At 36.1% G+C, this 12,369-nt stretch overlaps 1 protein-coding gene across 1 annotated transcript; it reads left to right on the top strand.

Annotated features, from left to right (window-relative positions):
- Window positions 1-138: 138 nt before the first annotated feature.
- skp2 (S-phase kinase-associated protein 2, E3 ubiquitin protein ligase) lies at window positions 139-12,282 on the top strand. Its single transcript, XM_051677030.1, has 10 exons — window positions 139-274; window positions 1,042-1,286; window positions 7,276-7,390; window positions 7,506-7,649; window positions 7,748-7,882; window positions 8,620-8,718; window positions 8,829-8,956; window positions 9,056-9,107; window positions 9,198-9,305; window positions 11,370-12,282. Exons 1-10 carry the CDS (start codon window positions 261-263, stop codon window positions 11,569-11,571), a joined length of 1,242 nt encoding a protein of 413 aa, XP_051532990.1. The 5' UTR covers window positions 139-260; the 3' UTR covers window positions 11,572-12,282.
- The last annotated feature ends 87 nt before the right edge of the window (window positions 12,283-12,369 follow it).

Genomic DNA, 12,369 nt, shown 5'->3' with positions numbered 1-12,369 from the left:
GGATTAGTTGGCGCCCAAACGGCTAGTGATGTTACTCCTCCACAGTAGAGGGCAGCAACTCAACATCCCTCTATCACACTGTCAGAATCGCATCCGGTGACCCACGCTGGAGCCAATGGAATCGCAGTATGACAGGCGGTCTAGAGACAGCTTTAAATACGCCAGCCTGACTGCACACGGGAGGGAAGCGGTGCTGGATCTGAAAGTTAGAAGAATAAGTGAACGCTGATCAAAGATCAAAATATTACGAAGCCAAGGAGATGTCAGGCGAACGGTAATTAGTTGTATTTATTTGAGCAAGCCTTGTATTTTAATATGCACTTTATATTGAGCATGATTCCTTGAAATTAGGAGACTTGTATGTGTTTCTCTAATCTACATTTGCACTCTCCCTCCACTTTGGTGTATTACATGCTTGCGGTTTAGTCTGCTTCAGTATTCTATTAATGCTAATCACAGCAATAAACCTATTTATTTTAACATGACCTTTAACCGTATGTGAACAGATCCGCAAGATTGTATTTTAATAATATTGTTGGTTTCGAGCATGCTGTTGGCGCGCGCCACCGGTCACCACTCGCGCGAGCTGTTTTCCAAGCGTAACTTTATTTGTGCAAATCTTAATCGCCGAACTTGCATAAGATTAAATTAGTGCATATATTGTTTTGGTTTTGTAAAAACACAATTATGAGTACTTATATATATATATATGTATGTAGGCGTGAACAGAGTTGGCTCGTGACAAATGGCGGGCATCACAGAACTTGTGAAAGTGAGCATTTAAATTTAAAACTTTCTCAGTGTGAAAGAAGTCTCAACAGTTTTGATGGTGTTGGTTAACTATCAAATATTACACATTTTGTAGTGAGTAAACATGCGAACTACCATTTCTACAGATTTGTTGTAGGCTTAATTTATGTGATAGGTGCCAGCGCAACTACTCAGATGGCTTTCTACTTTTATACCAAAATATCTTTTTTTTTTTTTTTTTTTTCACCCACAAGAAATAGTCTAATGCTTTGTTTTCATGTTATTATCTAGGCCGCTTAAAGTGCTCCCATGTCTGAGTGAGAATTTGGAGGGATCCCTGTGCAGGCCGCAGAGGACTAAATGTAAAAGAAAGCCCTCCTGCGGTGGGAGGCTCCACACTGAAAACACTCCAAACGAGCTCATCCAGCAGTGGTCGCCGCCACACAAAAAGCCCCTGACTTCGGCCAAAGGGAAAGAAAATCAGGAAAATGTGTTTGTTCTTGCCAGGCGTCCCAGGAAAAGGAGAGAAACAACAGGTTTGCCAATAATGTACTACAATTTGGTTTGAAACATTGTGTCTTGTGATGTAACTGGGACTTCATTGCATGACTAGGTTCTTTAGGCCTCTCATTTTTATCACAGCCCTTAGAAGACAGGGCGTAATTAAAAAAAAAAAAAAAAAAATCTGAAATAGTTTTGCATGCCCTCACAATTAATTTACCATGGTTTTACTATACCATATTTTAACCTTGATATTTGTAGTACCATAGTAACCACAAGAATAATAATGATTAAAGGGACAGTTCACCTAAAAATGAAAATTCTCTCATTATTTACTCACCCTCATGCCATCCCAGATGTGTATGACTTTCTTCTTCTGCAGAACACAAATGAAGATTTTTAGAATATCTCAGCTCTGTAGTTCCATACAATGCAAGTGAATGGTGATCAGACCTTTTGAAGATCTGAAAACAGAAAGTCAGCATAAAAGTAATCCATATGACTCCAGTGGTTTGATCAATGTTTTCTGAAGTGATCCAGTTGGTTTTGGGTGAAAACAGACTAAAATATAACTAATTTTTCACTGTACATCTTGACCGCAGTCTCCTTGGTGATCATAATTTCAAGCCCGATTACACTTCCTAGTGCTTGACGCATGCACAGAGCGTTAGACGGCGCTATAGGAAGTGTAATCGTGTTTGAAATCATGATCACCAAGGAGACTGCTGTCAAGATGTACAGTGAAAAATGAGTTATATTTTGGTCTGTTCTCACCCAAAACCAACAGGAGTACTTCAGAAGACATTAATTAAACCACTGGAGTCGTATGGATTACTTCTGTGCTGACTTTATCTGCTTTTTTGTACCTTCAAAAGTCTGATCACCATTCACTTGCATTGTATGGACCTACAGAGCTGAAATATTCTTCTAAAAATCTTCGTTTGTGTTCTGCAGAGGAAAGTCATACACATCTGGGATGGCATTAAGTTGAGTAAATGAGACCATTTTCATTTTTGGGTTAACTATTCCTTTAATCATAAAACCATGGTTACAATATGGTTAGAGTATACTGTATTAACAGGGTTCCAGCGGATCCTTAAAGTCTTAAGATTTAAAATTCAGATTTCCAAAATTTAAGGTCATAAAAAGACTTAAATATCTTAAATGATGCAACAAAAGTCTTAATTTATTTAAAGAGGTCTTAAGTTTGGGAGTGGAAAGACAGGAATCGTGATATGACCTAATGTGATTATCAAACTTCAAAAGAATCTGATTAAATAAATGCATGCTCTGCATCCTTCAAAGTGAAAACATGACACTGTTGTATTTTCTCCAAGCACACAGGGGCTTGAGTGTTTCCAGCTGTTGCAGAGCAGTTCACAATCGTTAAGCCATATCAGAAATTTATGACAAGCAATTACTAATGATCGTCTGTTGATGATGATGTGTTGATGAAATATGACAGTGCTTGTGTTTAATTGTTTATATTGTAATAAGTTGTAGATTATTGTAGGAGTGCACATTTTATATCCCTTATTTGTCTGAATGAGCAGCTGGAAGCAGTGAGAGTCCCCGGTGTATTTCAAAGTTAAAGTGCCTTTAAAGTTAAAAGTTCCACGCTATGAATCAAATCTGCAACCCCCCCCCATCACCTCTGTCTGGCCCTCCCCATCACAGGAAAGAAAGACTAAGAACATTTAATATAGGCTACCAATTAAAAAAAAAAAAAAAAAAACTATTGGCAGAAAAACTGCCATTCTTTCAACACATTATCGAATCGGCACTATCCAATATCGGTTGTCCTGTAATTTGCATTTATTTTATATAATGGTACATAAACTAATTTTAAAGTGATACTTATATATTAGTGCCAGACCGATATATCGGCCAATAATTGCCTGTCACCGATATATCTGTATCAGCGTATATGTTTACCGAAATGCACCGATATGAAAACTTTTTTTTCTGAACATATAATGCAGAAAACAATGCTTTAGAATTGGTGTCAGCGTAGTTTGTCCAGCAGAGCGCACTCCGACTCCATTGTTTACAGAGCTGACTCTGGTGGCTCTGCAGACAGGGCGGAGTTGAGCTGTCTGTGTTCACAGTAAGTTGCTAACTAGTTTGTGAAATACATACTGGAAAGTTAATAAACAATGACTCCATCATTTTCCCTTTTCAATATTACTAATATAACGTTAACCCTGTCCCTGACAACCATGTCACTCATGTTTATCTTTGCTATTGTTTGCTATGTTAGCCAGCTATAGTTTGTCAGTGCAGTAAGTAATGTAGCAGATTGAAAGGTAAACATCACAGCATCTTTTTGCAGCTTAGTAGACAACGGTGCGGTGGTGGATTGTGTCTGAGCGTTGATTTCATGCTGTGTTATTACCTAGTTGGTGAGACGCAATGCTGGAAAATAAAATAAACAACGTCCATCTTTTACTCTCTGTGACAACGAGCTTATAGCTAACTAGCTAATCACGTAGCTACTTTCATTGTTGTCAGCTGAGTGGAAGCTAATGTGTAAACGTGTATTCACCAAACTGTTTTGTTCAGGATTCACAGTTTGGTACCCCCTTCAACCGAACAAATCCAGTCATTGCATTTACAAAATGAAATATTTAAAAGTGGTTTTCCACCATTGAAAGTTTCCCCTGAACTTGCATGGCAGAATAGTGTAACACCGCTGCCGATGTTTATCTTGACTCGGCAGTATTAAAATAGTCAGCATTTGACTGATACTAAACAATACTGATGTTTATTTAGCTATTTATTTTATTTATATTTTAATGGTCAGCCATTGACTGAACAGTACTGATGTTTATTTGGCTATTTTTTTATTTATTTATTTTAATGATCAGCAATTGACTTATATAGTACTGATGTTAAGCTATTTATTGTATTTTTATTTATTCTTTATTTTCTCTGTTCATTTTTAGAATTGGTTGACAATGTATAATAATAATGTCAAATATTCTTTGATAAAAATATTTAAGCAGCCTTCTGAGTACCTTTGCATAGACCTATCGGTGAGAAATCCTCATAGAAAAGGTCTGTTTTTATTCCAGCTCAAATTAACCATATCGGTCACCATATCGGTAATCGGTGAATTTTCCCTCTCTAAAATCGGTCGGGCTCGTTTGTGTGTGTGGAAAACATTAAGTATTTTAAACTTGCGTATAGCCTACCCTGTTTTACTTTACTGTGGGCCTCTGCCTGTTTAAGTAAGAGTCTGTGATAAATGATTTATTTTGAGATTTTGTTTGTTTGTTTTGGTATGGGGTAGGGACGCACCGATCCGATACCTGGATCGGTATCGGCTCCGATACTGAAGCTTTTAGACGGATCGGGTATCGGTCCGAGCCCGATCCAAATCCGATACTGTGTTAGTCATGTTCATTACTGTCAAGCTCCAAAAATGACAAAAACCGTAAAAACACCATTAAAGCAGTTCATATGACTCGTGCATTTTATTCAAAGCCACTTGAAGATATGCGATAGCTCTGTGAATCACAAAAGGCTGTGTTTTATAAATAAATACATAGTATGCGCAGCTCCAGCGCGTCAGTGAATGGTGCTGCTCTGTTGACACAAACTCACGCACAGGCTGGTGATGCACTCCTGGCTATTTTTAGCCTTCACAGCGGTGCGCAATATTTGAACGCTACTCAAGAACAACATCTCAGATGTAGATGCTCAATAGTTCGGATCACTTATAATATGAATTTAGAACGGCACCGGAGGTGCATTTTACCAGAATTTGAATAAGAAGCGAATTGAACTACTGTGAACTTGCCTACAAACAGACACATACAGGGCTTCCTGGAGGGTTCAGAATGTAAAACTAAAAGCGTGAGTGTTTAAAAAGTGCACGATTTAAATATTACTGTTGTATTTAAAATTAAGTCAATATTAATAACAATGTATTATTGTCATCATTAGTATTTGTTTACAATTCATAACAATATTTAAGTTTAATGGGTTACAAAAAATAACTGTGAATGAAAAGTGGACTGATGTCTTAAAACTACATTTAACAAAAAAGAGATCTGAATCCTTTAAAGTCCAGATAAAAGTTGAAACATTTAAAAAAGCAAAAATAAAACACTGGTTTCTTTTCTACTGAAGACTGGAATTACTGTTAATTTTGCTGCTACATTATCCAGTATACTTGTTGTTAATAAAGTGTTTCTTAATAAGCTATACATTTATATTGAAATAATGTGTAGTTAGAGGTTTGTGTTTCTTTACATATTAAAGAGCACACCCAGTTAGTTCCACACAATAATGTAAAGATATTCTAAACTGATTATGCAAAAAAACAACACTGGTATCGGCATGGGATCGGTATTGGCCGATACTGAGATTTCTGATATCGGATCGGAAGAGAAAAAGTGGTATCGGTGCATCCCTAGTATGGAGTATTAATTTTATGTGTCCAGGTCTTGAAAAATGTCTTAAAGGTGCTATATGTAAGATTGACAACAAGCATTTGAAATGGGTACTGCAGTCCAAATTCAAAATATTGGAGAGTTGTCTGCCCGCCCCAGACTCGAAGCTCATACGGGTTGCCAGAATGTTGACATGCAAATTAGCCAACTCAGCATCCGTTTTAAAGGATTTCTTTATGTCTCCATCTTCCAAAAGGCATTCCAATATTTATCCTTGTTTTACTACGCCTCTGGTCATGGTGGTTTATAGACGGATGGCGAGGCTTTTTAGGTCAGGTGGAATCTGTTATCTCTGATCCAGTTCGTTTGCTGGCTTCCATGGCTGCAGCACGCAGTGTTTGCCTGCAAACTTATTCAGATCTGGCAACACGGCTGTGTCAAAATACTATTGGTGAGTGGGCAGTGGGCGGGATCACACAGGCCAAAACATAAACAGAAATTCCGGCCCGGAATGGAAACTTCAAAGTAGAATATACTGACTGTAGCATTGTTATCGGAGAAGCCAGTATTTCAACTTAGCATGTTTCCCAATTCTCTAATGACATATTATGGTCCTTTTATGATTTAGTACAGTCAAAATATTACATCTAGCACCTTTTAAATTTGATTTTAAATACTCTGCAGCAACTCTGATTAATACCATGGTTTCTGCCAAAAACAACACGTGGTTAGCCTTCAAAAGTCATGGGTACTACAATATTACTGTAGAAAAACCAGTTAATTTGGTATTTGTATAGTTAAACCATAATAACCACAATATTATGATTTTGGTAGCACTATTTTACAGTACTGTTCTACATTTACATATTATATAATTACAACAAATATAGTAATTACTAGGTACTAAACCTAACATTTAACCCATGTTAAGTACATGTAGTTACCTAATACTACTCAGTACTTTCTTGGGCAAGTATACAGAAAGTACATGTACTGTAAAATAAAGTGCAAAATCACTACAAATATCATGGTTAAAATATGGTTACTGTAGTAAAACCATGGTAAATTTATTGTGTGGGCACGCAAAACTATTACATTCCACACTGTCCTCTAAAGGGAAACCTAAATATCAGGGAATTTTAAAATTGTTTTCCAGGCCTGGAACAGTCAGGAAAATTAATAACATTGTTTTGTAATAACATTATTGAAGAATATGCATTATTCTGGTTGCTGTCAGAAATTTCATTGGCTAGACATTGTTCACAAGCCACAGTGACGTTCTATTTGTGAACAATCAGTTTCTTGAGTTGGTTATTTTCAATGAATCGATCAAACCAGATCTGAATGGTTCATAAGTGAATTGGCATGAATCAAAATTATTTAAAATCTTTATCCCAAAAAGATTGAAAGTTATACAGATTAATTGGTCTAAAAGTGTAGGATACCTGTTATCAGCACAATTGCATTTGATTTCTATTATTAGTTATGCTTGCTAAAGCAAAAGAATATATAAAAGTCTAGTTTAATTTTATTCATTTTATTTGCATTTCTTGAGTTGTTTATGCAAAACATTGACTATACTGTAATATTATAATATTGATAAGTTGTTAAATTGCTCCTCCCCCAGCAAGCCTATGTTGGGACAGTCTGCCTGATGAGCTGTTGCTTGGGATCCTGTCTCGCCTCTCACTGAAAGATCTTCTCAGGACGTCCCGTGTCTGCAAGCGCTGGCATCGTTTGGCGTATGTTTTAGGTTTCCCTTCATTACTAAGATGATGTTGAAAGTTTTACTCCATGCATCTTCTGTATAGATGTGTCAGAAATTTCTCTGGTGAGGTAAAAATGCCCTGTTTGCAGGTTTGATGAGTCTCTGTGGCATAGTGTGGACTTGGTGGGAAGAGCTCTGCTAGATGCTGAGCTTGGGCAGGTGCTCTCTGCTGGGGTGTTGAGACTGCGCTGTCCACACACCTGCATCGGCCAACCCAATTTTAAAAATATAGAGTGAGTAATGCATGTTTTCACGGTGCCACAGTTTAGTCATGTGTTAGTCCTGCTGTTATTGCTGTTTCACACATTTGTACTATATATCTTTATTGCAGACAAATTCGTGTCCAACATATGGATTTGTCAGGCTGCACAGTGGAGCCCTCAGTCCTAGAAGACATCCTGTCCCGTTGTAGACATCTACAGAATCTTAGTCTTGAGGGTTTGGTGCTCTCTGATAATATTATTCAGTAAGTGATGGTGAACTGCACATACTCTCATAACCTGCTATTGGAAGTACTGCAGAATCTTGATCCCTTGCTGTGTATAGCTAACAGGAATCTGAGGAATTGTCTGTATATAATTTGCAATTAAATTTTTAAACTTCCCACAGTAATGGAAAACCTGAAAATATCAGGGAATTTAAAATTTTTTATTTGTAGTATTATTATTATTATTATTATTATTATTTTTTTTTTTTTACTTCCCATGGAAATAAACAATAACCATAATTTTAAAATCTTTTAAAAATCTTTTACCCTCAGAGTCCTACAGTGGAGTTGTAGTGCCATGTTAAATAATAAAAAAAAACGACTTAATGTCTACGGAAGTCGTAGCCTCTCGAGAGAAGGAAGTCGTATGGAAAGTAACATCAAAGTGATGTGATGGACATCAGCATAGTGCGTCTGGGTGTTTGGATACAGTAAACACCACTAAGCAGGGAGATATAATTGGTTATGTAATTTTGGTAACATCCCCTCATTTATTGTATTGTTTTGAGAGCAGAACCAACCAATAAAGCTCAACAAAATATTTCTTAGCATGCACAAATGGCAATTTCTGGCCAATCTCTCCGTGTATTTTTACAAATCTTTATCCATATTCTCAAACGATTGGAAAAGTTATGGAAATGTATTTGGTCAAAAGGTGTGGGGACCCTGTATAAAGACCATGCATCTTTAACAAAAATTATCGGTCTATTTTATAGCAATCTGGCTCAAAACTCTGAGCTTGTCCGACTGAACTTGTGTGGTTCTTCTGGTTTCTCCCCTGAACCTCTGGCTGAGATGCTCAAATTGTGCACCAGGTAAGATTAACAGATGTGCGTCCATGACCTTTTTTCATTTGTTGCTCAATATTATGATACAGTATTACTGAACGTCATGTTCAATAACATACTACTATTCCCCCTCCCAGACTTGAAGAAATGAACGTGTCATGGTGTGATTTCAAAGGTCTCCATGTTCAGGCCATTGCTAACAACATCCCCTCCAGTGTCACTCAACTGAACATCAGTGGTTACAGACAGAATCTCACCATGGAAGGTGAGGACAGCATGGAGTTTAACTTTTGGATTGTATTTTGTTTCACCGTTTCATAAAGTCAATTATTTTTTTTATTTTTATTTTTTTAAATGTATATAGAAGTCAAGGCTATAGTGGAAAGATGTCCAGATCTCACGAATTTGGATTTGAGGTAATGAGATGATTTTGGAAGATCACTGGATGATTTGCTTAATAGTAAATAGCAGAAGATTAATGTTTGTTTTTTGTGTTAACATTACAGCGACAGCGTGCTTCTGACATCAGACAGTTTCCCAGTCCTGCAGCAACTTTCCTCACTTAAACATCTGGCCCTGAGCCGCTGTTATCAGATCCACCCAGCTTCTCTTGTGTAAGACATATATATTTGGCAGAAGCTTTTATCCATTCATGGTATGCATTTTATCAGTTTGTGTGTTGCCTGGGAATCAGACCCATGACCTTGACATTGATTGTAGTGCCCAACTGATATATTATATTATATATTAGCATTTCACCGATATATCGGTATCGGCGTATGTTTGCCGATATGAAAACTTTTTTCACAACATATAATGCAGAAAACAATGCTTTAGAATTGGTGTCATAGCGTAGTTTGTCGAGCAGAGCGTGCTCCGACTCCATTGTTTACAGAGCTGACTCTGCGCTGACGGTGGTCTCTTCTCATTAAATTGCTAACTAGTTTTTGAAATAAATAATAAATTACCCCATCATTTTATATAACTAATATAATGTTAACCTTGTCCCTGACAACCATGTCACTCATGTTTATCACATCTGTTTGCTGTTAGCCAGCTATAGTTTGTCAATCCAGTCAGTAATGTAGCAGATTGAAAGGTAAACATCAGAGCATCTTTTTGAAGATCAGCAGACAACGGTGCGGTGGTGGATTGTGTCTGAGTGTTGATTTCACGCTTCAATGTTGCCTAGTTGGTGAGACACAATGCTGGAAAGTAAATAAAGTCCATCTTTTACTCTCCATGACAACGAGCTTAGAGCTAACTAGCTAATCACGTAGCTACTTTCATTGTTGTCAGCTGAGTGGAAGTTAATGAGTAAACATGAATTCACCAAACTGTTTTGTTCAGGATTCACAGTTTGGTACCCCCTTCAACTGAACAATTCCAGTCATTGCAATTACAAAATGTAATATTTAAAAGTCTGGTTTTCCAGACATTAAAATAGGATACGTAATAAAAGTAGATTTAATAAATAGTATATTTGCCCTGTGTAAATAATAATATATAGGAACTGTATCTAAAATAAATGAGGGGTGATACATAATAATACAACAGACTGGGAAAAATAGACATTTATTCATTTTAATATCCTAGATATATATTTTTAATGTGTTGAAACTTGACACCGGGATGCACCCTGAAAACGGCACCGTTAGATCGGTTTCATGCTGAAGAGCCACTTTTTTTTTTTTTTCTCTTTCGTAAATGAGTGTAAATGCCAACATCATATATGTCGAAAGGACTGATGCCTGACAACCAAAACATGAGCTCATTGATGTCATTGAATATCAGTCCGCTTTTTTATTCCATCTGTTACTCCTGGTCGTAGGCTGCCGTATATATTTAGTTTATATGTAGGGTTACGTCCTACATAAATTTAATGGTGCAACGCTCAAATATTTAGTAGAGCATAAATTGTGACTTATTGCCCATTTACGCCACAACTAGGCTAAGTTGTAATGTACGTATAGCTGGTGCAACCAGCCCCTGATGTTTATTTAGCTATTTATTTTATTTGAATTTCTTTATTTTAATGGTCAGTCATTGACTGATACTAAACATACAGTACTGATGTTTATTTAGCTATTTATTTTATTTGAATTTCTTTATTTAAATGGTCAGCAATTGACTGATACTAAACATACAGTACTGATTTTTTAGCTATTTTATTTGAATTTCTTTATTTTAATGGTCAGCAATTGACTTGTACTAACAGTACTGATGTTTATTAAGCTATTTATTGTATTTTTATTTATTCTTTATTTTCTCAGTGTTCATTTCTAGAATTTGTTGACAATGTATAATAATAATAATAATGTCAAATGTTCTTTCTTTGATAAATATTTAAGAAAGCAGCCTTCTGAGTACCTTTGCATAGTCATATCGGTGCAAAATCGGTGAAAAATCCACATAGAAAAGGTCTGTTTTCATTCCAGCTCAAAAATGAGCTATATTGGTAATCAGTGAATTTTCCCTCTCTAAAATCGGTATCGGTCTCAAAAATCCCATATCGGTCGGGCTCTGATTGCTACATGCTCTACCAATTCAGATACAGGAACATTTGTTAACTTCACAAGAGAAAGATTACAATGGTCACACTTGTGTTTTTGTCTGTCTGTATACAGACTTTGCATACAACCACTAAAATATTATTTTCTCCCTCTCTTTGCATCTAGTGACTTTGAAAAGTTTCCAAATTTGCAGACACTGGAGGTCTTTGGGCTAATACAGGACAGCTACCTGCCTATTCTTAGTAAAGGTCTACCACACATACAGATCAGCACTCTGCCTTTCTCTACTGTAGCACGCCCCAGTTCATCATTGAGAAAGGATGCAACTCTTTGGGGATTGCACTGTCGGCTTGTTTACAAACAATAATGTTTTTATTCCAGGACAATTACAGGGTAAAACAAATGGTAAAAAAAATCTTGATGTTTCAACTCTACTTCTGTTTCCAATTAGAATTACTTATTTTAAATGTCTTAAACATCACTGGGTCCCACCACTTTCTTCTTTATAAAAAAAAAAAAAAAAAAAAAATGCTTTAAATTTTTAATGACAAAAAGGTCCTGACAATCTTGAATCGAGCAGCATTTTAGTCATTTATATTGCAGTGAACATCTCATATGATGACAAATTTAGAGATGAAGAAAGGACAAGTTTTAATTGCTGGAATCTGGCTACACATTTAAATGTAGTGATATTTTAGCTTTGAATGTTTGGTACCAATAGTTGTTAATGTTTGGAAATGCTCATTTCATTAGATGTGTCGGTTCAAATTATATCTAGATATAGGTCCTACGTGTCAAATACAAGCTGTGCTTTCATGCCAAGATCAAGTATATTTTTCAAAGGTATTTAGTATAAAAATAAAATGGTTTTATACTGTTCCTGAATTTTGTGGTCACACAAAAGCATTAAACCAGGTCAACAAATGCTTTCATGTTAAGAGAAATATTGTGAATCTTCTCTTTGTATTCCTGACCAGTTTTAACATGGGAAAACTTGAATTAACTTTTGTCAATAGAAATGTATTTTTATGAATGTTTACATGGTTGTAAATAAATGTAATGCTTTTATTTAAAGCTATTCTCAAAAGCTTTTATGTGAATTTACGGTGTACTCTTATCTACCACTCTATAAAAATCTTTAGTTTTGTCAACCCAACAAATGTAG

Source organism: Myxocyprinus asiaticus, chromosome 38, assembly GCF_019703515.2.
Source record: "Myxocyprinus asiaticus isolate MX2 ecotype Aquarium Trade chromosome 38, UBuf_Myxa_2, whole genome shotgun sequence".
Taxonomy (NCBI): Eukaryota; Metazoa; Chordata; class Actinopteri; order Cypriniformes; family Catostomidae; genus Myxocyprinus; species Myxocyprinus asiaticus.
This window is presented reverse-complemented; position numbering and strand designations above follow the sequence as displayed.

What these genes read in the sequence shown, in the direction of transcription:
- skp2 (XM_051677030.1), top strand. An exon ending in CCCAATTTTAAAAATATAGA is followed by an intron (nt 7,650 to 7,747) that starts GTGAGTAATGCA and finishes TCTTTATTGCAG; the next exon opens with ACAAATTCGTGTCCAACATA. An exon ending in CTCACGAATTTGGATTTGAG is followed by an intron (nt 9,108 to 9,197) that starts GTAATGAGATGA and finishes TTAACATTACAG; the next exon opens with CGACAGCGTGCTTCTGACAT.